Raw genomic sequence first — 27408 nt, 5'->3', positions numbered from 1 at the left:
TTAATACACCTTCAAATCTTTCCACATCAGCACAAACTCATCTACCTCATTATCTTTTCCAACTTCAGAGTACTCCATGGAAGGCTGTGTTACAATGTACTTAACCAGGCCCCAATTAATACCCTAAACAGGAAAAAAATTTAAATAGCCATGCTTTTTCCTCCAAGCAGAAGACTTTGCTGGGATCATGGGCTCATTTCTACTGATACCAACTGTGTCCCAAAGGCAGTGGCAGCTACCCTCACCAATAGCACATGAAGTCCCTGTCCCCCCATAACTGCCCATAATGAGCATTACACCTTTTCACTTTTGCCAGACTGATCAGTTTAAATGGCATCTCATGGTTTTGAAATGCTTTTATTTAATTATAAGTGAGGCTGATCATCTTTTCTCATGTTTAATGGCAATTTGTCTAAACTTGTCTTGGAACTGTCTGTTCATATCCTTTGCCTGTATTTGCATTTTTTATTGAATTGTCAGAGCTCTTTGCAAATTAAGGAAATTAGCCTTTTGTCTTATATACTGCAAATATTACATTTAATTGCAATCACTAAATGGTATACTGGCTGGAAATTTAAATTATTTTTCTACATGTATAGGAAATATTCAATTTCAATCTTCTGCATGCACAAACCAAAGGGAATTCAAAGACAAATAAGGCTCCCAGTCTTGCAGTTTGATATAGGCTTACCGCAGATTCCTCCCAACTCAGATGTGGGAATGAAAATCATTTTTGATAATGCAGAGAAGTGATTTATATATTAGTTTTTCATCTCGACTAAGTTTGCAGCTGCTTCAGAAGACAGTAACGAATTTAATTATTCCTCTCACTAAATACATCAGAATCAGTATTCTTTAACTCAGCAGATTAATCACAGGTCTGTCACATTATATTAAGCAAGAAGCCATCCCCAAACTAGACATTTCCATTGTTATTTTCGAATTTAAAAAACAAGCATATATCAGCTGGACGTTTTTCTTCGATACCATTAATACTTTTTTCTTTCATTAATACTTATTTTAACAACACTTTTTCCGCTTGTTTGTTTGTAAAGACTACACTCTGGATAAGAAGGTGAAATACCTCTTTATTTTTTTTATTTTATTTTATTTTTTTTTAAGATTTTATTCATTTATTTGACAGAGAGAGAGACAGCGAGAGGGGGAACACAAGCAGGGGGAGTGGGAGAGGGAGAAGCAGGCTTCCCGCCGAGCAGGGAGCCCGATGCGGGGCTCGATCCCAGGACCCTGGGATCATGACCTGAGCCGAAGGCAGACGCTTAACGACTGAGCCACCCAGGCGCCCCGGTGAAATACCTCTTTAAAAAAAGCACACGTGGTAAGGACTTAGTTGCAGGGGGCTGCTAGTTGTCAGCTCCTCAACCTGTTCATAGTCCTCTTCTGCTCACTCAACCAATGGACACACACACTTCCTGCTCTGCTAATGTCTTTAATGGGAGAATACTTTCAACCCCTGGAAGCAGCTTTCACCCCACACACAGCGTCTGCCAAGGTCGTCTGGTGAGACTCTGCCCACACTGGGAAGGACCACATCTGATGGGAGCGGTCCTGACACTGGTTTCCTTCATCCCCTTCCTTGTGGCCAGCCACCCCCACACAAGCCTCAACAACGATAAAAGGGGATCACTGCCACCTCCCACACCCTTCAGCCTTCTCCCTTCCTTGGGAAAGCCCACCATCATCATCATCAATGACCAACACCGACTGAATGCCTGACACAGGAGAGGCATGTCATAAAGGACTTACAGGCACTACTCCCCTGAATCCTCTTGCCCTCCCCCGAGGGAGGTACTTTTACCCCTATTTTAGAAATGAGGAAACGGAGACTCCAAGAGGCTAACTTTCCCAGGACTGTTGCAAAGTCTGCCCACCTACACTTCCGACACAGTAACTCCTGATCCTTGTCTAATTTACCGTCGGGGAACAGCAGGACCAGCAGAAGTCAGGAAGAGCTGAGGAAAAGGCAGGATGAGAAGAAAGCTTGCCCTAGGTTACATTCCTGCCCTAGTGTGGTGGCCAGGGAAAGGGACAGGGACAAGTGGTAAACGTCCCCCTAATGCTGCCAAGGGCTCCTACCGCTTCTGTGAGGAGGAAGGGGATGGAGAAGGGGAAGCAGGGGGTGTTTTATTAATAGCCATCAAAATTACAAATGCATGTCCCCGGTGACTGGACTGAACAATTTCAGCTCTAGGAATTTACTACAGCACCTTCTTCCTAGATCAAAACCTCCAAGAGAAGTAAGGGCTTTTGGGGGGTGGGGGGAGGTCCCAGGTGGCTCTGCAGCTGAGGAATAGTATGCCTTCCACCTGCACAGCTTTTCCCCATCAGAGCCCCTTACCCTGGCAGGCACGCATGCAAAAGCAGGGGGAGCGGCAGGCAGAGTGAGAGAGGGAGAAGCAGGCTCCCCACAGAGCAGGGAACCCGAAGTGGGGCTCGATCCCAGGACCCCAAGATCATGACCTGAGCCGAAGGCAGACACTAGGGCAGGCTTAACCGACTGGGCCACCCAGGCCCCCTTACCCCCTTTAAATAAACAGCCATCTTCATGCTACAGCCTCAATTAATTAGAAACCACTGGCCTGAAGCTCAAGTAACTGGTCCTTTTGGTGTTTAAAGGTGGAAGTCACAGAGCAGACGCTGCCAAGACACAGGTTCAGCCCAAGTTCAACAGAATGCTAAGCAGCGTTGAGACTGGTGTTCAAAAAGCCAGAGCAGCCTGGGAGGGGCCATCCAGGACTGACCAAGCACCGAGGCCAGCAGCAAGGCCAGCAGCAGGCCAGGGGTAGGCCAGAACCACGAGGAGTGCAGAAGGAGCAGGTTCGGGAAGAAAACGGATGCACGCTGGGGAGTGAAGGCCACTGGGCAACCAGAGAAGGGAAGACGTTTCCACAGCGAGGCACTGTGGCCACAAGCCACAGGGGAGAGCCACACTGGATGACCTGTGCACAGGTCAGCCTGGGATGCTCCTCCCACAGACCTGAGGTCAGGAGAGGGGTCCTAGAGATAAACATGCATGTGTGCTCTGAAAAGAAAACTAAGATCCGATGCAAGAGCACGTGACAACGAGGCTTAGTTAGTAAAGCTGCTTGAAATCTCCGCAAGATCCCACCCAAAAAAGCTACAGAACATCTCACCACACCCATGCGTCAGGACAAGACCCTGTTCTGAAATCCAACACGGGAATCTTACCCCTAATCTGGGTTCCAAAGCTCACTAAGAACAAATGCATTTTACCTGAAGGAGCTTTAGAATAAAAAAGCTACTTCGCAAAGACAGCAAAGCCACAGTCTAGCAGACAGGACTGATCCTGACAGGGGCGAAGAGATATACCAGTTAATCGATACTCTGCTCTTCCTTTCGCCCTGCTCCTCCCACTGAGTTTGAGCAAAAGGTTGAACAGGTAATGACTGCCCTCCCACATGACAACGCTAGATGCTCAAAGGAAAGAAAATACAGTTAAGGGAAGCAACACGAGTCTTCAAAGGTGTTGCCTGTTTACCGATTTCTTAGCACCAGGGAAGGGAAAGAGGGTCCTATTATTTTCCATTTAATGCGAGTATGTTCTTATGACAATATTTTTTAAGACTTGACTTTCACCAAAAATTAGCTGAAAAAAAGCATGGATGAATTTATTTATAATAATGACATAAAGGTCTTTCCAAGCATGACAGAAATCCCAGAAGCCACAAAGGCAGAGACCAATACATCTGACAAATAGGACAAAAAAATACCCTTTGCAAAACCCAAAAGTGAATGACATATTGAGGCAAAATACATGCGCATTTGACAATGGGCTATGTTCCAAATTCCTTAACTTATATTATAAACCAATCAGATTGGGATGACACAGAAAATCCTATGGAAGAAGGTGCAAAGGAATTAACATTTCACAGAAAAAAAAAAAGACAAATAACCAAAAACACATGAAAAGATGTTTAGCTTTCTTCATGACTAAACACATGTGAACTAGAGAAAGAAAAAATGAGATACCAGTTGTGACCCATCAGATTTGCACATATTTAAAAAGAACTGGCAAGTGTAATCCTAAGGGATAACCTGGTCAGATCAATCAAAATGCAGAAGGCATTCACCATTTGGTCCACCATTAACTGCTAAGAATCGATCGTACAAATATACAGTCCTTACAAAAGTATGTTAGGATATATGTAACAAGGATGCCCACTAAGCATTTTTATTTGCTATAACAAAAAAAAGAGAGAGAAGGAGAACTTCAAAATCCATCAAGAGACTGGCTCAAAACAACAACAACAGAAACAAAAAATCAACAATGAAACACTACACAGCCATTAATACGGATAGATAGATCAGTATGCTTCAATATAAAAAGCATTCTATTACTTAGCCCAAACCAGCATGATAAAGAACAATTATGTATGCATATGTGGGATTCTTTTCTTGTACTTTTCTTAAAAGAATAAATATACAGTGCTGTATCCACTCTGGAAAGAATCACATGAGACTATTAATGTCAGTGACTTTGGGAATGAGGATTAAGGACTGGGGAGAGGGAAGGGAAACAGGCTTCATTTTATACTTTGAATGTCTTATCACATAGCTGTATTATTCTCACCAAAAGTTTTTTTAAGACATGTGTGAGAGTCTACCTAAAAATATATAATTTTGTAAACCAAAGAATCTAGAGAAAGATAAGCTGCAAGTGGATAATTAGTGTATCAAGCAGACAATTATAGAGGCAGAAACAAAGAACTATGAGGAGCAATGACAAGACTGATTACTCTTGACCAAAAAGACTTTTTTTTAAAAATCAAAATAGAACAAAGGAAAGCTTCCTGGTGTTAGTAATATGTGAACAGGGCTTTGCATTTCAAATGGAACAGAAAGAACACTTCAAACAGAAGGGATGGCAGGCGCAGGGAATAAAGGAGTGAAAGGTGTCTGGAGTAGTGGCTGGGGCCCAGGTTCCAGGGGTGACAGGGCAAAGAGGAGAACCACCGTCGGGACGTGGAGGGCCTTGAACACGAGATTAGAAAACCCTAACTCAATACTGGCAGCTGCCAACTTGAATACGAGTCCAAAGAAGGACTCAACAGGACTTGGGAGACTGCAGGATGCTATCCATTCTAGGAGGCAAGTGAGTTCAGTCTCAGACAAGAGGAGTCTGGGTTGCCCACTGGGTATCTGTGTAGAGCTGTCTGACAGGTAGTGGGAAGGGGCGGGCGAGGGGGGAGCTGTACGGAAACATCAGATGCTGATTTGGGAGTAACCAAAAATTGTACTGAGAACTGATCTGGTAAGATGAGAGAGGAAACAGAAAGAAGTTTAGCTGAGAGCAGAAAAGTTTTGCTCTTTGCTCCTATGAGAGGTACTCGAACATGGTCACAAGAACAAGGTAACACCCACACTTAGCCCTCTCCTCAACACAACATTTCATTAATAAGGTTCTGCATCGGGCGTTCTGTTAAAGCTGTAAGGGAACCGAACAATGAAAACCAGAATGTAGACTAGTGATAACTTCCCGCGCTGCTAACCCATTCTGAAGAGAGCCTGAAGATGAGAGAGGGGACACTTAAATGCCATCTGGGCAAACACCCACATGGGCTTTGCATCCCCTCTACAACATTCTTGGGGAAAACCCTGGAAGTGTTTCCCCGTAACAACAACTGGAACAAAAGCACAAGCATAACATCCAAGCAACTGGCAATGTGCTGCTGAGCACACACTCTCGGCCGTGGGCTGAGGGCAGGGACCGTGCGCCCAGAGCCCAGCACTGTGTCTGGCAGAGAGAGGGGCTCTCCGCACACGTCAGCTGACTCAACCCGAACCAAGCTGGGGGCTCAAAATCCCCGGCTGCCACCATCGCTACACCCCCAGCTCTCAATTCTTCCTGCTGAAGACCCAAGACCATCCCTTCCAGCGGCCAAAATCTAGCAACGTGGCTCATCCCCATGTAACCCATAAACACTCTAATTTGCTCTGCTTCATTTAAAAATATCCAGTGACACTTCTAAGAAAAGAAAGCAAGGTTACAAATCTGGTAGTGGTTTAAGGCACCAGAGGTACCCATTATTCTCAATCAAGATGCTCACGATTCCAAACCCAGATCTGCACCTGCTGGATTCAGTCACTTGCGGACACCAGAGCCACAACTCAACCTCGGCTTCCTCTATCAGGCACGGAAGACCTCAGATCTCTAATTTCCATTCCATACAAAAAGTCATGAAAAAGACCACAGATGGAAGCACTAGGGACAGCAGGCATGGTAACAGCAGTAACAACTATATAAAAATAACTTTTCTAGGTATTTCTGCCTGGGTCTAGATCAAAACTAAACTTGAGCTGTCATGAATTACAATCTAATCCTTTAGAAAGCAGCAGCCGAATAACACCAGGGCTGCATAAAACATTCTGGTGCTGCTGAAACCCAATGCACGAAAAAAATAAATAAAATGGCATTCCGTGATGGATATTCATGAAGCACTCATCCTAATTTAAAAGAAAACAAGTCTAGAGTTCTTACTGCATTAATTCATGTGAGCCTGAAAGAACATTTTTATCCAAACTGTTAAGATTTCCTACCAAGGCGTTAACATTCTCCAAGTCTGCTCAGTTACACTAATTCTGAGAGTATGGTTTGGTTTGACAGTGGGGTTTGTCTTTCAGTCAATGCAGAACATCAGAAGCTTCTTCCGAGCTGTCCTGATGGGTAGGGATGGCCTCTTTAACCTCACCTGCAATGTGAACGACTAATAGTTACACTCCTACTGTGTACCACATGCTAAGGAAGCTCTTCACCTATTCACTGAAACTTCATGACAACACTCGGACACAGACAGTGCAACTATCCCCATTCTACAGATGAGGAAACAAACTCAGGGAGACGAAGAACCTTTCCCAAACCAAGGTCACTGCCCAGGATTTGAACCTGGATCTGTCAATACCCCGAGTGGGAATTCTTATCTCCGGTAAGACTTTAATTCAGGCACACTGGTGAGATGCAGGGTTTTTACTGGTGCCGGACTCTTACTGATCTTTGGGAAGAGAATTCTCATTTAAGGATGTATCATTACACCAACACAATGATAATTAAGGGTTTACACTGTGTTGTACTTTGAGTAGTTTGCAGCCATTTTTCTGCATGATGTCCTTTCTGTCCAAAAACATCTCTTTACCTCTGTCTATGAAGCGGGTAAATAGATGTTTCATGAATTCATCCCAACTGAGAAAGGTAGATTTCAGGTAAAGGAATGAGTAAGCTTTCTTAAGGCCAAGAACTCAAAAATGTCCATAAGTGGCATCTCATCTGCTTACTGCTGGCATTTCCAGGGACACTGGGCCTGGGAAACACAAGTCCCCCCTCTTAGGACAGAAGGATTAGAAAAGCTCACCTTGAATTGCTTTCTTCCGTGAGGTTTTCCGTGCCATCAATATCAACCAGAAAATAACCATTAGATATTAAACTGCATTCAGTTGATGACCTTCACTAAGCTAAATTCAGCAGTCAGCTATAAAACATTAAATGGACACAATTAAGTTTGAAAAAACATGAAGCAGAATTTCAACTAAAGTAACATGAAAATGAATGGGAAGAAAACATTCTAGATTCAGGATACTGACATTTTCAACAAGTGCTTCAACTGAAAGGATCCAGAGACATGTAGAAATCCACAACTCATTTCTCCACCTTGATAAATTTATACCTGATGATGATGAAAATGTACTGAGCAGTTAATAGGAGCTACAAACTCTGCTACCTCCTTCATATATATATATATATATTTTTTTTTTTTTTTAATTTTAAATCTCTTAGCAACCCTATGAGATGGATTTTATTATCCCCACACTATAGATGAGAAGACAGGCTCAGAGACACTATACAATTTGCCCAAGTTCACAGGCTAGTAAGTAGCCTTGCTGGGATTCAAACCCAGGCCTATCTGATTCCAAAGCTGAGATTCTTTCCCCACAGTCTCCAACAGAAGAATTACATGACTTTTTTCTTTCCCATAATCAAAAGTAAACTTTTTAATCTTTCAAAGATTCGTTTTATGCTCTGTGTACTCTAAGAATGAAAGCGGAAAACATCCACTTTGAATGGCAGCATTAGACATAAGTGATATATAACAGAGAAAGCTGGTAACTAATAACAGATTCCCCTTTAAAAAGGAGGGAAATAAAAAAAAATTTTTTTAAGTTGTTTACCAACAAGAATCAGGAAGTATTTGAGTATCTCTTATAAAAGTCCGGCTACCGTATTAGATACCACCAGGGCCCCACAAGAAGTATTAAGACACCATGCCCTCAAAAAGCTCCCACTCCAGCTGGGACAAGAACAAGTTCAATAACCAAGGAACAAATGCTGAATCCTGAGCTTTAGACTGTGAGTGCCACAAAGGCATGGGGGTAGGGCAGTCAGGGAACACCCTCTGGAGGAAGTATATCTTCAGCAGGGGCTTGAAGGAAGTGAAATGGAGAATTTACATAGAGAAGAAAAAGGAGGCCAGCACTTCAGAAGGGGGAACAACAGGAGCAAAGCCCTAGAGGCAGTCATAAACTTGCTTCTGCTGAGGACAGACGGGAGAAGGAGAAGCAGGGAATAGGTTCAGGTAGGTGGGGAGGGGCCAAACCAAGGACAGTCTTAAAAAAATAGGGTGGGCAATGGCTGGACACAATGGGGCAGACAAGAGGACACTACTCAGTGCCATGGCCTGTTAGCTGATCTCCTGGCCCCAAGCCTCTCCTTTCCCCTCCTGCAAATTATCACAAACCACCCCTAGTCTCCTGCTGCTCACCACTGCCGTTAGAATAGTTTTAACTTTGGCCTAGTGTTCAAGCTCTTTCAGGAACAAGGCCCAACCAATCTTTCTTCCTATTCCCTTTCCTATATGAACACTTCTCTACAAGGAGACTGGTCTATTCCCCAACTCCATTGGATCACTGGGCCTGATTTCTCTTTTCCTATCTGAATCCTACTCATCCTTTAACAGCCAGCTCAAATCCTGCCTCCTCGCTAAGCCTTCCCTGACCACTCAGCCTCCAATGACCTCCATCTCTCCTTCTTAATTCTACAGCACACAGCCCTGTCTCATCAATCAATTACCTTTTCACAGGTAAAGCCTCAGCACCCAGTGTAAAGCTGCTTGGAGGCTATGGGTCTTCCAATACTTTCCCCCACCACATGGAACAGCATCTTGACATTTAATAATCAAGCAAGCACTCAACTCTTTTTTTGACTTCCTATACTAAGTTTGGCATTAGCATAAAGGAAGGAGGGGGGAAGTGGGGGACTTCTGAAGTCGCAGACCAACTAAGAAGCTGTTGCAATAATCCAGATGTGAAGCAAAGAGGGCCTGGACTAAGGAACAAAGAGAAAATGGGCAAATATAAACAACAAAAACATTTTGCATGCAAAAACTCAGCGGGATGTGATTGACTACTACTAGGGATTGACTACTACTAGGGACATCTCAGTTGGGATGAATTCATGCCTACCCTTGAACACTAGGCCAAAGTTAAAGGGATGAAATATGATTAAGGTAAGGTTTAGAAACACTTCTGGGAATCATTTTAAAGCCTGTCTGAAACCAAGTGTATTAAGTGGCTAAAAAGTCCACATTTGCAAAAAGTCTTCAGTGAAACTGCCCAGTATCTTGACCCAGGGACAGCCCTTCCAATTTCAGACACATACAGACTGGCAGACCCACAAGGGTCTTTAGAGAGCTAATCTATAGTTTGTTATTAGAGAGCTAATCTAAAACCCTCACTGATCAGATGGGGAAACTGAGGCCCAGCATGGTAGAGGCTTGCTGAAAGCCTCAAGACAACTCCCAGACTAGTGCCGCCCTAAAGCACAGCCGCCCAGGCTAGAATGACACTGTTTACACCCCGGGGCTAACCCCAGCCCGGCCCTCCGTAATGGCAGGACCGACTGAGGGCGAGAGTGACCATGGAGACGTCTAGAGCCAAGCAGGACGCGCCGCCGCCTGTTTACCTGGAGAAAGGCGGTGGCGTGGGGCAGGGGGTCCGTTGCAGCCACCGGCAGGGCCGACCCCGCGGCCCGGCCAGGCTCTCCAGGGCACTCAACCATCCGGCCTCCCCGTACAAAGGGGGAGCGCCCCTGGGGGCAAGGCGCCCGGAAGCATGGGATCCCGAGACGCCCGGGGTGGAGGCTGGGGAGCCCGGGGCAGCTGGCCGCGCGCGACCCTCGGCCCCGCCAGCGGCGCCCGGACTCCGGGGCCGAACACTGTTGGCCCCTCTGGGGCGAGCGCCTGGCCAGAGCAGGTGCCCGGGCCTCCCGACCCCGCCCGGCCTCGGCTGCAGCCCGCGCCGCCCGCCCACCCGCCGGCCCGCCGGACTGACCAGGCGCGGAGGCGCCCGCCCCGCCGCGCCCAGAGGGAGCCGGACAGCGGCCGAGGGCTGCCCCCGGCCCCGCCCGCTCCGCCGGCTCCTCGCCCGCCGCCCGCCGCCCCCAGCCGGCGCGCCTCACCTGCCGAGAGCGCCGCGCTCACATCGCCCGCCCGCGGCGCCCCCTCCGCCGCCGCCGGCGCCAGGCCCGTCCCCGCCGCTCCGGCTGCCGCCCCAGCCCGCGCCCCCCGCCCCCGGAAGCGCTTCCCAGCCCCGCCCCCTCGGCGCCAGCGCTTCCGGGCAGGCGCGGACGGGGGCGGTGGCGCTGCGGGATGAACCTCTCGCCGGGCCTCGGGATCCCAGATCCCGCCTCGGCCGCGTCTAGGAGCCTCCTGGCGGACGCGTGGGCGAGCGGCGGCCTTGGTCCCGACTGCGGGAGGGAGCGGCGGCGGCTTTGCGCCCCACGGCCTTCCGCCCGCCTTCTCCTCGGCGCCCCCTGCTGGCGGGAGGAGGGCTCCGCAGCGGGGCGCGCCGCGGGTCTCCCGGAGAGGAACGGGTAGGCCAGGACCCTCGACCCGCCACCCCCGGGGGGCCTGCGACCACCGCTGGCCCAGCCCTCCCCTTCCGAGACCCTCGATCCCACAGCCCTTCGGGCGCCTACCCCTTACCCGAGCCGCGCCCGGCGGGACAGCTGAAGGCAGTAAGGTGCAGTGGTGACAAGCACGGGCCTGGGGACCTGCCATATCGGGTCACTTAACGTATGACCTTGGGAAGATTACCTCCCCCCCTAAAGCGGGAGATGAAAATTCTGAACTTGCGGTTATAAAACCCCTGTCGCAGAGCAGGCCTCAAAAAATGTGCATTTCCAGATCCTTGGAGACACCCCAATGTTGATACTCGGCTGCGAGTGTGAGCTTGGCCAGCATTTTCCTCTCGGCTTTAGGCGAATTTAACCCCCTTTGAAGAGGTTTACCCCCTTTGCATTTTGGCGGATTCCTCCATAGTAGTGGCAGAGGTTCATTTTCCCTTTTCTGAATTTGTAATAAAAATAAACCAGGAGTCAAGATACCCGCTCTTCTTCAAGATACAAAGCTGATACTTCCTGATGCTACTTCATCCTTTGCAATCAGGAACTCTTTCTCTGGGTTCAATCAAATAGTCATCTTCCAATAACAACAGCTACCCTTTGTTAAACAGTCTGTGCAGGGGCACTGTGCAGACACTTTATGGACATGACCCCCTTTAATACGCAACCCCAGGGGGTAGCCATCAGTTATCTCCATTTTATCCAGGAGGGAACTGAGGCTCAGAGAGGTTAAGTGACATATCTAAAGTCACACAGCTGAATGGCAGACTTGGGATGAGCTCCCTATCTCTCTGACTCCAGACAGGAACTTCTTATGGCAATAGAATATTCCAAACACAGAATTTTAGGTAACCAGTTTCTAACTGCAGGCACCTGGGCAGTGTCACTCTCTAATTACTCTTCCTCTTGAGCTGCTTCCTTGAGATCTGTCCCCAAGAGTGAGATCAGTGAACTCAAGGGCACAGGAATGCATCTTCTTGTCACGCCAGGTTTCCTCAGGACCACTGGGCTGACTCACAAGCCCACATGAGTGAGTTCCTGTTTCCCTTCAGAGCAGCTGTGGGCCTCATCATTTTAACTGATTGTTGCTAAATTTGTTGGTAAGAGATAGGGTCTTCTTGGCTGTAATACAGTATTTGCATGTCATTAAGGACTATAAAGACTAACATGTTCCTAAGTGTTTCACCTTTTTGTCATGTGTCTCAAAGTTACTGGCCATCTGTCCATTGGACACTGGGTATTTCCCTCACAGATATATTTTTATTTGCCCACCTACTTGGGCCACTAAACTCATATATTTTTCCAGTCCCCTGCTTTTATTTTTGTCATTTGGCTGATTATGTGTCATAATCTTTACTAATTTGTTGTAGTTAGAAAATCGTCGCTTCTCCACAATTGGAGTGTATGTGTTTCTGTTTTCCCATAATCTTGGTAGCATTTTCAAAGTGATTTTTTAGCCCATTTGAAATCAAAAAGAGGCTAGAGGGTGATGTATGGGCCTCATTTTAATTTATTCCACAGTTATCCAGCCTTGCCAGCAGTGTTTATGAAATGGTCAAATTCACATCTCATCAAAGTCTGGGCTTAACCTTCAATCCAGTCAAGGAGTGGTTTTGCCATTATGGGGGTCAGCATTTGTGACAGTGACAGCTGGTGTTGGCTGATTCTGTGTTCCTCCTTCTCTTCTGAGGCACGTGGCTAGAACACATCTCCCTGCCTGCCCTCCACGTCACGTGTCAGTGGAAATAGTGTGTGAAGTGCTTGTAAGTGAATTCCCTTCCCTGTCTTTCTTCCTCTCCCTTCCTAGGACAGATGGCACTGAATCTCCAGTTCTCACCTGTTTCAGATTCCTGAGCACTGATAGCCAGGTTATCTGATCCCAGCCTCTCCCTCTTCTGGTTCCCACAAGGAGACCCTTTCTGCCAGAAGTCAGGCTATGCTATGTGGCTCTGGCCCACTTAAAAATCCCCAGAGTTTGGAGGTGCCTGGCTGGCTCAGTCAGTGGAGCTTTCGGGATTCTGAGTTTGAGCCCCATGCTGGGTGTAGAGATTACTTAAAAATAAAATCTTTAAAAACAAAGTTAATAAATAAAACATAAAATCCCCAGAGTTCGGCAAAATCTGTGTTGGCACCTGTTAGGGTCTTTACAGGACACACAAGAGTCTGAGTATCCCTTAAACACAAAGATTGTATGAAGTATTGGGGGTTTCCTCATTACCACTCCCCTCACCAGGATGTGGGTGTATGCCCCTTCCACCTGCCTCACTACCTACTAGTTCTGGGCCAGCAGGGGGCGTCTGTCTCTCCAAATAGTCCCAAGATGTCCACTGACTTCTAGAACATCCCAGACGGTCAGGGTTCCTTCCACCTGACCACCTCTGCAGGGTAGCGTCAGTGTTCCACCGGGCCAGGAAGAGCCCTCTTCCTTGGAGACCCCTCTCATCCCCCATGCCGTGTAACAGGGACCAGGTAGTTGGTTCACGCCTCTGAGCCTCTCTTCTTCATCTGTTCAGTGGTGATTGGACGGTGAGGTGTGAATCGTAGTCTCACTTCCCACCGCCAAGACTGGGCAGTAGAGTGCTGTGGCTAAGCAGTGAGGCAGATCCGGGTCTCCGTTCCTGCTCAGCCACGGAGCTCCATGATCTGATCCAGGGCAAGGCACTCATCTCGCTGAGCGCTGGCCTCTGCATCTGCGTACTGGGTGATAGTACCTACCTCCACGGGTAAATAAGATAACGATACAATGCTTCCAGCATGGCACACTCAAGAATTATTCTTGATCAACAAGAAAGCGAGGGAGAAAGTCTGGCTGCGAGAGCCCCTGCCCATTTCCATGAGGCCTTTTCTTACTTCCTGGAGAGATGGCTTGCTGTCTGCTCTCCTGTCTCAGCTGTCCCGCTTCCGAGTGGGCCTGCCTTCCTTTGGACCTGAGCCCTGCTGACACCCACTGGGAACAGGTGCTCCCTCTGGAGTCCTTCCTCACTGTCTTTTCTTCCTGCCCTCTCAGTTTCCTGCTGATTTTCCAACACTGCGCCTTTAACCGACTCTGCTGGCACTCTGTACTTCTCCTTTGTAGTAACCACAATGGTAATTAATTAATTATCTGTACAATTATAAGCTTAATATCTGTGTCCCCCACCACGAGCCTATAAACTCCATGAGGGTGAGACCTTGTCTGACTTCTTCCCTGCTGTTTCTCCAGTTCTTGGTACTCCATAGGTATCTGCTGCATTAATAGATAATGACTGGTTACCTGTTTTGATTTCTAAGTCTATGTTCCTTAAGGACAGGGACTATTTAACTGACCCATTTCCTCTGCATCCTGCGGAGAACCTGAATGAGCAGTAACAAATATTTGCTGAGTGAGACAAAGAATGAATGAATGAATGAACGAATGAAGACTGAACCCCTCTTTCTCCTCCCCTTTTACCTGCAACACACCTTACAACCAAGTCTCCCCATCTGTGTAAATAGTCCTTGGTCCTAACCAGCCTCTATTTTGCAGCTTCCCTTGACCCATGGTGAAGGTAGGTGAGAAAGACCTCCCACATTTGTAGGGAATTCTCATTTGAAAAACAGTTTTCGGGAAATCTGCATGGGTCCTCTCCGTGCCCTGCTTCTTGTGGAGGACACACCTACCTGGTCAAAAGAGAGGGTAATCAAGAGAGGGTACACAAATACATACAGGACCGCCTTTGGCCCAGAGCATTTGCCTCCCACTTATCATCAAAGCCATTAACTGCAAAGTTTCATACTCACACTCATACATGCTATGGTAGGCAGTGCTGGATCCTGGTTAAGAGAATGCAGGAGTCTTTTTTTTTAAAGTAAGCTCTAGAGCCAAGGTGGGGCTTGAACTCAGGACCTGAGCTCAAGAGTCGTGAGCTCTACTGACTGAGCCAGCCAAATGCCCCAAGAATGGGGGAGTCTTTAGAGTTGCTTTGGGTGAATCACTTAATCTTTTGACTTTTTGCTTTTTCTTATTTCTCTGAAAATGGGACCTAATATTACCGAATTTCCTCTTTTAATCAAGGATGCGTTCTTGTTCACGTTTAAACATTCTTGGAATCAGAAGACATCTTACAATCAATGAGTATATTTAATTGGGTTGTGTTTTTTTTGTTGTTGTTGTTCCAAACGCAAATCAACAAATCCAGAGTATATCTCAGAATCAGCATTCTTGAGAGCTATGTCTCTCAAGACACAGCCCTGTTGTAACTAACAGGCACATGTCTGACTAAAGTCAGTAAAGTGGAGACATCTGCAAAGATCTAGCCTGGTTTAAAAGGTGACTTTGTGCTCTCAGTGTTAGAAACCGGGCACAAACCCGCTGGGCACGCCTTAGATTTCAATGAAAGGAGCAAACCTCACGTGAAGAGTATTCACGCCATCACCTGTGTTTAATGTAAAGCCAACATCCTGTCCATCAAACATGAGACTAGAAACATTGCTTGCCGTCACTCAGAAGTCAGAGGGCTTTGCGGGATGACTTTGATGACCAAGACTCTTTAAAATATACCCGGGGAGGCGGACCTTTTCTCCCTAAGTAAATTTCCCTAGAGCAAATAGTTCCATTGACCTTAGACATGACTTCAGTGCTTTCCTGAGTTGAGAGCTATTTAAAAATAAAAGTCATGGCATCTGATTGTTTGAAGGCCTCACTAATGATTTCAAATATGAGGATCTGGAGAGGGGGTGTCTCTTTCATCTCTCGCTCTCTTTTTCCCTTCTGCTAGTCCTTTAGTCCTTTTCTCCTTACAATAGAATCAGAATGAAGGAGAGCCCTTTGGGAACAGAGTCCCCAGACTGTGGGTCTGTGGGATGGTCCCAGGCATTGTGGAGGGAGGACAGTCCATCTTTCTTTTTCTTTTAATCAACTTTAATGAGGTATGATGAGGATTGGCCAATGTAGACATTCGTTAACTGCCACCCTGACCTTTGCTTTTTTGGCTTTTGCTGAGCATGAGCAAGGTGCTCAGCATCTGGTTTTTGATCCTGCCTCCTAGAGCCCCCGTGCATCCTGGCCTTGCTTGTGCAACTGCAGGAATCAGTGGCCGAGGGAGTCCCAACAGGGGAGGTAAGATCACCATGCTCGAAGCAGATCAGCTGGGCAGTGGAGGCATACAATGCCTGAGGGACCCTGGCATGATATCACTGTTGCATATTTACTCATTCAACAAATACTTATTGAGTGCTGAGTGCCAAATATGGCCCTAGATGCTGGGGATATAGCAGTGGACAGGGGGAAGCAATCCTTACCTCTCAGGAACGGCCAGGGAAAGAGAGGCATAAACTAACAAAATGTATAGCATGTTAGATGGGGAGAAGGGCTACGGAAAAAAACGAATAGGGAAGGGAAAAGGGGAGAAGACCATACATCACCCAGTGAGAGAGTTTGGTACTAGTTTGAAGTTCTCATCCTCTATATCAAACAAAAGCGTGCTCCCAGGTGCAGGGTGGGCAGCATCCTGCGTGGCACCATCACCTGCCTTCCTGAACTTAATCTTCTTCCTCTCTGCTGATACTGAGCTGGGGCTTGCTTGAACCCTGTGTACCTGCCCTGCTCTGATCAGTCCTCTTTTGCTGGGCTCCTCCGGGATCTGCTCCTCACTAGCTCCTATGTTTCTTCTGTCCGCTGGTCTCAGCTCTGTCCATCTCTGTCCATCCCCTGAACTGGGCTGACTTTGTCTTCAGATTCAGCGCTTCTTTCCTCATATTTCCAAGATTGGTCCCATGGTAAAGAACCATGAACCCTGGGCAAGGATAATCAGACTCTATGAACCTCGGTTTTCTCATGGCGATAGTACCTGATCCAGATGGTTAGGAGAACCCCATGAAATACGAGGAAAAGTGGTTCTCAGAGCCTCGTACTTGGTGGGTGCTGAATCAGCAGGAGCTCTTAACATATGAGGGACTGAACCAATGGCAGCAATGCAAGGGGGAACGCAGTATAGAGGTACACCCTGGCTTTGTCTCCCCTAACCCCCCTCCCTTCCCCCCACTGGACACTGTCATTCTCGGCTCCCCTTTCATCATGGAGCTTAGCTTCTTGGAATCTTTGCCTCTGGCCACTAAAAGAGAAAAACTCAACTCATCTGCTCCCTCCCTCCCTCCCACTCTCATTCCCCCAAGAACAGTTTCTGTTCAAAGGGGATGATGCCTTTCTTGTCAGTCAAGACTCAAGAAGATGGTGGTATCTTGGCCCTTTCTTTATTCCTAATGACCTGGTTTGTAAGACATCTTTCTCCTCTCTGAAAATAAGTAGCCTTTCAGAACACACAGCAACCTTGGCGTTCATTGCTGAACTAGTCAGCGGGTTAAATTTGTCCAGGGTACTCCTCTGCCCAGGGAGATTCTCAACATTTCTGCTCTGATCCTTCTGCTGGCTGGAACCAGGGCACCTGTGCTATTTCCCAATGTGGAAGCTGGGCTTAGCTGACAATTTATACCGCAACACTTCTTATTTATTTTTTTTACTTGTCCTCAGTACTCACGACACTCAAATAAGTGAGTAGCCTCTGCCCATTCTCCTCTTCCTTTAAGCTTCTTCTCGTTTTTTTCCCTTGGAATCCCAGAGTTTCGATGAAGTTGGACGTGCTCATCTGCTTGGGATTCTTAGGCAGGCCTTGTAGGCCTGATGTCTTGTTAGGGGTGGTTCAACTTCTGGTCAAGCAATAAATTAAGGACACAGTGCCAATGGTTAAAACTCACTGAACAAAGGGAAGATGGGCAACCTCTCTGAACCTGTCTCCTCATCTGTAAACGGGAGAGAACAAGTGTTCTTACCCCAAAGGCTTGTTGGCAGTAGTACAACGAGATCACGGTCGTAAAGCTCTTACAAAGTGCCTCGTGTATGATAAACACGCAAAATCCAGTAGCTCATATGTCCAAATTGGGGTTTATCAGGATGAATCTTATCTTCCTGCTGAGGCTTCTCTACTCCATCCAGCTACCTGGGAGCTATCACACTGAGCCCTGAGCATCTGCTGCCTCCTCTGTCGGGCATAAGCAGCTTCACGATGGAGACCTTGTCTTGCTCTCTTGCAATTCTTAGAAGTCACCGGCATTTCCTGTTGTCAGGGGCTTCCTGTGACTCAAGAGCAGGGACCCTGTCTTGTTTCTCACTGTAGTTCCTGTGCCCAGCACCAAGCTGGGCAACAAGGCAAATGCTCAATAAATGTTTTAAAACAAGGAACAAAGTTAGGACAAAAAGAAGTCAGGCTCCAGCTGGATCCCACTAGGGTGAGATGGCTCCGAACCAGGAAGCACAGATTTGCAGAGCCCTCCTGAGTGGGCAGCGGTCCAGCCGCCCTGCCTGGAGGCAGACCGCCCCCTGCTGCACCAGCCCTCCAGAGTCCTTACTCCAGCCACCTCTCAGAACTGCTGCTCATCCTGCCTTTCCGCAGAAAGCTGAAAAACAGGCAGTTTACCTCTGAGAAGTGAACAACAGCGATACCCCAGGTGCTCAGAGCAGTGTGTAACTGACATTGCTCCCTCTCCCAGTGGGGGCGTCCCCGGTCCCCTAAAACAACCAATGGTGTGTTCTAGAAACCCACCCATGGGAGAGCCATCCATTTCAATAAATTATGTGGAGCTCTTCTTAAGTTTTGATGGTGCGTCAGCCTCTAGGTCCCTCTCCCAGTTAAACTTCCTCAGCAGAAAGGCCCTTTGGATTCTCAGCCACACTCCAAAGACAGCCTGACCATGGCCCTCTGTATTGGGAGACCCAGAAACTCAGGAGGAAGAGTTGGAGGTAAAAGAGCAAGCAGGGCCCTTTCTTTGCTTAACAGAGTTCAAGCCATATTGTTGACCCAGGAATCTCTCCAAATACCCATCATCTCCCTCGTCTGCGTCACATTCCTCTAGTTGGGAATGCGGTTTCTAGCAGATGAGGGTTATGTATGACAATCTCACTCATAGCTGAAACGGTCTGCTGCAGAGTATGGTACTCTGATGGAGTCTGAGCTGCAATTTTAAGAGCAAATGAATGAAAAATGGAGTATGGAGAACTATAATCACACACAACCACACGGATAAAGCTCAGAAACACAACACTGAGCTTAAGAAGCCACTAGGGTATATACTGTATGATCCCATTTATATAAAACTCAAAAATAGGCAAAACTAATGGGGCTACTGCTAGTCAGGATAGGTTACTCCTGGAAAGAGGAATGAAGGGAATTTTGAGCCCCGGGTGTTTTGATCGGTTACTGGCAACATGGGTACATTCATTTTATGAGAATTCATTGAGCTGTGCATTATGATTTGTGCTCTTTCATGCTTGATCATACTTCAGTTACACAAAAAAAGCGCATGTGCCCAGCAGGAAATCCTGAGGTCCAGGACTGAATCACACAATGATAATGCAAATATTTGTGTACATTTTTGTAAGTTTAAACTACTTCACAGAACCACGAAAGGAATAGCATGCCCAGCCCAGCTGCCTTATGTCCACAGGGGTCATTCGACTCTACCAGGAGAAGCTGCTCCTTTCCTGGTGCAGGATGGGAACTCATCCAGAGTCTCCTCCTTGATCACTGTCTGTACACGTTCTATATCATGACCCCTAATGGGGGCCAGGGGTCAGTAGCTGCTAGAAAGCACAGCTATTGTCTGGAGAAAACATGTAACAGTTTCGCCTGGAGCTGACAGGGTCCTGTCTGGGGAGGGGCTCCCAAGTGGAGATTGAGACCGCCCATGCACCTCGCAGAATCCCGCCCAGTGCCACTCTGATCACGGGATGAGCCGCCTTCCAGGCATTCTATAGAAGAGCAAGTTGACTTTCATCATGCTCAAGGCCTGAGGGCGGGGGTGGGGGGGTGGGGGGGGGTTCTTTAGGGTCGACTTCTGAAAGCGGCAGTTTGTGACTCTGATTACTCAAAGAACAAGGAAGAGGCTGTGTTTTTAAAGTGAGCCAAGCTAGTCATTTTTCTAAGTTCAAAAAGCAAATACAGCTGAATTATCGTCAGCCTCCGTTTGCAGAGGGTGGAGAGATTGGGAGGCGCAGAAGCAGCTCGGCTGTGGGTGTGACTGTTGTACTTGACCTGGTTTGAGACCCGCACTCGGTTCCTGGTTCCAGGCACCAGGCTGTGACAGCTGGTCAGGGGCTGCGAGAGGTGCAGCAGCGTCCTCTCAGCGAGTCGGTACATTTCAGTCCGGAAGAGCGGAGCAACTTGAATGTGATAAAACCGACCTTCAACACCCAGTCATTTCTGAAGCAGTTCTTGGCTTGGCGGAGGCGGGGGGGCGGGGGGGGTAGCTGGTTATAAAAAATCTACATTTGCTGGGTGACTGGGTTTACGAGAGGGAATACAACCGGCCATGGTACCGTGTCACACATTTCCGGCTCTCACCAGAACAAGAATTTAATGTCTTTCTATCTCACTGAGTATTTGGTCTCCCCAGTCTCTTACCTCACTACTGTGCTACTAAAGCCTTCCTAAAGATGCAGGAGACAGTTCTGACTTCACCTGAACAGGATTGTTGGGTGCAGGCCCTAGGCTGTCAGGAACACAGAAATGGAATGGACACAGGCACAAGGTGTTTATACTCGCTGGTCCTTGCAGAGCTTAGCAACGTGCATACAAATGATGCCTGCGTGAGTGACGCAACTGGGCACAGACTGAACTGGGGAGGATAGTGAAAACTTCTTAGAGGAGGTAGCCTTTGAAATGGGATTTATTCTGGGCAGAAGAGGGAGCATTAGTAATGCTCGTGGTTACAGGGAAGTTGAGGGCAAGTTCAAGGAAAATGGGATTTGGCTGGAGAGTAGAATAGGTAGAGTAGGATGGAGAAATAGTGGAAACAAACCAGAAAGGAAGTCTAAGCCTACAATCTGGAGAGTTGGGGGCCTACTTTGGCAGGAGTTGGGGGTTTTAGAACAGCTTGGGGACAAGGTGGAAGACTGAGGCTGACAGGTGTGTGTAGGATGAAGTGGAGTGAGGAGACCAGGCTGGTGCAACAACCTAGGTGAGAGATAATTAGGACAGGGGTGATGATGGCTACGTTCCAGTCATTAAAGAACTGGATGTAATTGAGTGTGTGTGGGGATAGGGTTCTTGAGATTCCCCTCATGACCTTCATGGAGAGAAGAGGCTGAGTGTTGCCCATTCTCGAGGACATTTCTCAATTACATTAAAGGAATTTGGCTGGCATGCATGACCGGAGGGCACATGACCAGTGCCAGAGGCAAAAATCCCATGGAAGAAAACCAAGTTCAGAAGGAACCTCCATAGTTCTTGTTCTGATGGACCCACCTAGGTTAACAACAGCCCCCATTAGGCTACAAGTACAGCTGGCCCCATTCCATCCCTGACACTGAACTTGGCCTACCTGAGCTTGTGGTGGCTCCTCCCTCCAGGCATTTGTTTCCACACCCAGGAGACCACATTGGCAAGCCTATTATCTGTCACTCAGCCCATGTCCGGAATGCAGCACGAACACCATGTCCTAGGTCATTTCTCATTGCATTGGGCTCATCTTCCTGACACCTCTGATCATTGCCTATGCAATCAAATCCACACTCCTTAGCCTGAGATCTGCGGCCCTTCATGACCTTGGGTACCAACGGTGTAATTGCCATGATCTTGGGCTCCAGAGTCTGATGACCTAGTTTAGAATTGCTGGGTTATAGTAAAGATCTAAGGAGACTGTACATGTAAAGAATGTAGCACAGAGCCTGGCATATAGTCAATGCACAGTAGTTGACATCCATTACCATAGGAACAACTTGGCTGCGCAAGCTACCTTTCACACTTGCTCACCTCCATGCCCTTCTTCATACTTGTCCCTCTGGACAGGTTGGCCTCTTCACTCCCATCCACAGTTTGGCGGATCGGAATCCCACCCATCTCTGCTCAGGGGCTGCCAGCACTAGGAAGGCTTCCTGTGTGTCCTGATCATTCTGTCCCCGTGTGAGTCTGTTAGTGATACCAGGCTTACCTGCCTCCAGAATGGGAACTCCAGGAGAACAGGGATTTTTTATGTTTTATTTATTGCTATATGTCCAGCATTTAGTAGTATCTCTTACTTTTTTTTTTTTTAAGTATGACTCTGTTAGACAGTGTACTCTTGAAGGACTTGTTACTGGTTTATTCCATAGCTTCCATATTGTCCTTGTGAATTCAGTTGTGATGAACTATGGTGGGCAAATTATGAGAAAAGGATTCTGCTCAAAAAGGGGGAATGGGAAAATCCTGGGAGGCAGAAATAGGAGTCAATTGGGGAAGTTTTACTCCCTTTCTCCCTTGAGATGACAGTGAGGAGTTAACCGGAAACCCAGAAAAGCAGGTGAGATTGACGTTAACTATTACAGGAAATGGTTGTAACTTGAGTTTTGGTCTGTAGATAAATTAAGTTCAGTGGCTCACACCATATCCATAGCGAAGAGTGACCTGGTTACCATCCACAGTTAGGTTTCTTTGACAAGTGTTGTCTTGAAATTGTTGATTAAATCTTATTTACAGGTCTGGATCCATAAGGTTTAGTCAATTATGTGACATAGACAGCAAAGGACCTATCCTGAAATGTTCATTTCTTTTTCTCCTGGAGTGCTTTTCACAACCTCTAAAGACAAGAAAATCAGCTTCTGAAGGCCCAGGCCAGGGCCAAAGCTGGTGGTCCATAAATACCTGGTAAATAAATGAGTGAATGAACCAAAGAATAGACCCTGGAAGGATATAAAGCTCCTTTTGAGACCTCCCACATGTTTGCACTGATACTGTTCAACTATGCTTTTTTAAAGAATAAATATAGGGGCACCTGGGTGGCTCAGTCAGTTAAGCATCCGACTCTTGATTTCGGCTCAGGCCATGATCTCAGGGTCCTGAGATCGAGCCCCACATCGGGCTCCACACTCAGTGCGGAGTCTGCTTGTCCCTCTCCCTCTGCTCCTCCTCCCGCTTCTTTTGATCTTTAAAATAAACAAAATCTTAAAAAAAAGATTCTCTCTCCCTCTCCCTCTGCTGCTCCCTGCCCCTGCACCTCCCTCTCTAAAAAGAAAGAAAGAAGAAAGAAAGAAGAAAGAAAGAAAGAAAGAAAGAAAGAAAGAAAGAAAGAAAGAAAGAAAGAAAGAAAGAAAAGAAATATAAGTGGATTTAAGCATTACTGAAGGCATACTAGTGTTCTAAAATTTTAAATTTTTCTTGATCAACTATTATTGTGTGTGGGGGGGGGTTCTGCAAAATTTTCTAATATTCAGAAATGATCCTTCTACTTGAAAAGATTAGAGACATTGGGCCTAAGATGCTTTTGAAAGCACTTCCAGCAGAACTCTTTGACACCTTCTTGGCAGAGCTCCTTTGAGTCACAAGCTCACTGCTGCCCTTTCTACTTTCAGATGGCCGGAAAAGTCTCAGGCCATGCTCCCTTGGAGCCGATTCACCCGAAACAAACTGTCTTTTTTGCATATAATCCCCCTGGTTGTCTAGCCCAGATTCTCTGCTTCCTGACTGTAATATTCTACTGTTCCTTAAAGCTCAGATCAGCACAATTACAGTTTGAATATTGTCCAAAAGCAACTTTTGGTTGTTAATCAGTTGCCACAAATTTTAGTATTAGATGAAGCACCAAATAACATGTAACCAATAACATGTAACATGTTTAGATTGTGCCAAAATCTCACTGAAAATATGCCCTCTTCTAGAACAAGCTTCTCAGCAGAAATTAACAACAAAAAATCAGTCACTTTTTCTTCACTATGGGGCTGGTATATTTAACAAGGAGTGTGATGATTCACTTTATTCTGCTTCCAAAGCAAGTTGTCAACTGTAAGTTCCTGACATTCTGGTTTGAGCCAGACACTGACTGTTCTACCAGAAATCATTGTTTGATAAGTCCCAATGTCCTCTTCTGCCTGACTTTACTGAAATAAACCAGTGTCCAGTATGATAGCTAAGTGGCTGCTCAGATATAAAATCTTTCCTTTGGGTTAGAAAAGAGGACCTGTACTTAATCTCAGAATTCTCAGCTACAGGCGATTTCAGTGACACTTAGGTGGCATTTGTTGGAAGAGAGCACTGCAGGATTGCTGGGTGCCTGTGCTTCCTAGGAAAGGTCTCTGACGAAGCACAAAGTCCCTGGCTGTAACTGGTGGATAAAGACTGACCCACGAATCTGCATTGATTATTAGCTTTTAAATTCAGCAGTATCTCTCGACTGTGCCAGGAACAGGATTGTGCCAGGAACAGCCAGTCAGAGACAATTAAGACATAGTTCCTGTTTCTGAGGAGCTCATTGTTTAGCAGGGGACGCGAGTGCATGTAAAGGATGGATAGTACATATGAAATCACAATAGTGATAAATGCTGCAGCAGAACCAAGTTCAAAATGAAATGGAATCACTGAGTGTGTGAACAATTTCCAAGGGTGCTCAGAGAAGGCGCCACAGAGATTATTTTTGCAGAACCTGGAACAATAAAAAGTTTTCCATGAGGACAAAGCTTAGGCAGTTGTGGATGGAAAAGAAAAGGATGAGTATTCAAGGCAGGGAAAATCATCCATGCGAGGACGAAAAGAAGCCCAAGGAGAGCAGCCAGAGCCCAAGTGGGGATCGGCAGATAAGAATGGACAAGTAGGCTACTCTCAGACCAGGGCCTTGGGTACCATGCTGAGTGAAGATCCCATCAGGCGGATCATGGGAGGCGACGGGAGTAGGTCTGCTTAGGAAGGAGGAGGGTTTGGGGCAGTCAAGTGGCAGGAGAATATGTCATGAGTGGAGACTGTTGGGAAGGAGTGGCTGTCCCAGAGGCTGATAGGAACAGGGTGGGACAACTTGAGAGATAAGCAGGTGCTAACTTGTGCCAAAACCCACCTCCTGGTGATTAACACCAGAGCAGTGGGCAGGGGCCCAGATAAGCCGTTGGCCCTCGGAACCTCTCTCTAGATTATTTCCGTTCAAATTTAACACCTGGAGCATCAGCCCACAGAGTGGGATTTCCTCTGGATGATGTGAAATGAACCCTTGGGCCGGCAGTCACGGGACAGCAATAGAGTACATATGTAAAACTCAGCGGAGCCCAGGACTCGGGCTGCCTGGGTTTGAATCCTGGCTCTGCTGTCAGCATCCTGCTAGACAGGGATGGCAATAGCACCTACCTTGCAGGGTTGGTGTCAGAGTGAAGAGCTGATCCATGGAAAGTGCTTAGAACAGTGTGGAACACAGTGGGCTCTGGGCAAATGAGAGCTCTATGGAGTGTGCAGTTGTTCGGCTAGACCACGTGAAATGAAAGTTGCTCTGGTCAGAGGGGCTGGGGGTGGGGTCATGCTCCTTTTCCCTGCCCATTCTGTGGAGTAAGCCTTGATAGAACTTTTCTACCAGCTGGGAAAGTATTGGACTCCCCCTATTCCTGGGGTTAATTTCTACCTGTAGTTCTTGAGCCCAAGATGTTCAGGTAGGGTTAGCTGCTGATGCCAGACCTGGAATAGTCTCTGCATAGAGTCTCTATTTCTCCCAAGATAGCAAAGTGAGAAAGCCTGCGGAGTACTGGGTGAGTCACCCACCACCTAAAGGCGCTGGAAGGATAATCCAGCCCAGGTACATGCTCCCCAGCATCAGAAGCCATGCCCAGGGTCCTGCAGGTGGAGAGGGACCACTCTCTGAGATTCTCTGAATCTCACCCTCAGACACAGACAGCCTGTCCCAGGAGTAGGGTTTAGAAAGGTTTCCCTGAGGGGAAAAAAAACCCACCTGTCCAACAGAATAGGAAGCAGTCATCCTTTCCTGCTACATGGAGTGACCTGGAATAAAATTCTACCTCAACAGGACTGTTAGGAAGAATAAATGAGTTCATGCAAGTACTTAGCACATATTAAGTGTGCAATGAACCTCCGCTTAGTACTGTTATCTTTAGGCTGTAATCCCAATTCTTCTTACACCTATTAAAGTAGGTATGGTGTTCAGTGGGTTGAGTGGATGTTCAGAGCCCGATAAATATACAGAACTGCAACAACAACAAATTCTCTCCGAGAAAATTCTCTCTATCTTCATAGTTTGAGTAGATAAACAATACTTCCCACATTATGAGACACTACATAAATAATGTAAAAATTAATCCTTTCTAGTTTGGTTCAAGGTCACTGCTGTCATTTTAAAGCCTACAATTTCTACTCAGCCAGACCCTGCAGGAATCCTAGCAGCGTTTGCTGATTTGGCATCCACCCATCACTGAGTGTCATGCAGGTGAGGATCTTTTCAAAGAACCCTAACAAGTGAGATTTTATCACAGCATTACTGACCCCCAAACAAGACAGGGGCAGTTCTAGAAGCACTCCTTGGCTTCCATTAATAAAGGTTAGCTGTTACATTAGGCAGACCAGTATACTCTGGGGAGTAACTAGTATCTTATTAAGTTATAAATACATTTAATGGCTTCAGTACTGGTTTCTTATTTTGGAATATGAAGAAGAAAAAATAGAACTCATAATCATTAGAGTCTAAGTATAATGCCACTATTTTTTATAACATATTTACCTACAATACTGCTTATGAACTACCTTGTTTTTCTAGAGCCCACATACTCCCTCAAAGGACACTGTGACTCTCCTGTAATTGTAGCAGGCCACAAGAAAGTGGTAGATTATAAAATTACATTACTTGGTTTTGATTCAAACGAGTCAGACCAGTTCAGAGTAAGACTGAGACTTCCTTCCCCACTCTCAGTCCCCTTCTGGTTTCTCATTAAGGGGAAAAAAAAATGCCGTCCGTGCCCATCTCCATTCACTGAACTCTGAACAGAACGCTAACCAAGTTTTCTTATAAAGGGCACAGAGTTCTTATCTTTCACTTTCTGCACAGAGAAAGATCATACTTAAAATCATTTACCAAATAATAAATGACTGTTACATCAAGCTCAAGCTTACCTCATTTCCTGTTGCTGACCTGCTAGCTGGTCCATTGACTGTGGGCAAACTCTAGAGCTGTGTACCCTCCAAGATGCCCAGGCATGGAGACTGTCTCAAGGAACACTCCGGTGGTTTGGTGGGAAGCGGTCCCTGAATTGACTATGAGGAAATCTAAATAAACTGCACAGGTGTTATATGCTCCATCTGGGTTACACCCCTCACATCCCACCCCCCTTCTGTTCCCAAATACAAACGAACCACTTCCATCTTTTGCTTTCTCCTGATAAGGAACACAGTGCTTCTCATCTTCACACCCCAGAGGTCTCCGCCCCTGCGGGAGCTGTGTGAGAAAGCCTACTCCCCAGGTGGGCTGGACTGCCGGTAACCAGGGGCCTCAATGGGGGTCAGGGGGTCACCATGCCGCAGGGCCTGAGCTGTTTGCCCTTGGTTAGCGCTGACAGGCCCCACCTCAAAAAGGGCTAGAAATGGTTCTTCTGGACTTCTTCCCACACAGAGAATGGCTAAGCTATCTAAGGCAATCTGTAGTTGGCTTTAAAATCAGCAATGGGGAGGGGAAAAGAAACCTCACAACAAACAGTGGTAACAGAAGGTTTGTGTGGGAAGACGGTTAAGTTTGGT

General features: G+C 46.8%; 1 protein-coding gene across 3 annotated transcripts in view; it reads right to left on the bottom strand.

Moving 5' to 3' along the window:
* ZBTB34 (zinc finger and BTB domain containing 34) overlaps positions 1-26926 on the bottom strand; it is a 37042-nt gene extending 10116 nt beyond the window's left edge. Inside the window, exons 1-2 of one of the 3 annotated variants that reach the window (XM_078061786.1) lie at positions 10487-10553; positions 7389-7505 (exon numbers count right to left, since the gene is read on the bottom strand). Coding sequence is in view for 1 of the 3 variants with exons in the window: in XM_036112861.2 (XP_035968754.1) it covers positions 26788-26822 (35 nt within the window). In the remaining 2 variants the exon portion in view is untranslated. Of the gene's footprint in view, positions 1-7388; positions 7506-10486; positions 10585-26787 lie in introns of those variants that run through there. The other 2 variants (XM_036112861.2, XM_078061787.1) reach the window with 2 other exon arrangements.
* Positions 26927-27408: the final 482 nt, after the last annotated feature.

The sequence above is a fragment of the Halichoerus grypus genome, chromosome 14, assembly GCF_964656455.1.
Source record: "Halichoerus grypus chromosome 14, mHalGry1.hap1.1, whole genome shotgun sequence".
In the NCBI taxonomy this organism is placed as follows: Eukaryota; Metazoa; Chordata; class Mammalia; order Carnivora; family Phocidae; genus Halichoerus; species Halichoerus grypus.
Note: the sequence above shows the minus strand (reverse complement) of the source record. Positions and strands in the feature narration are given on the sequence as shown.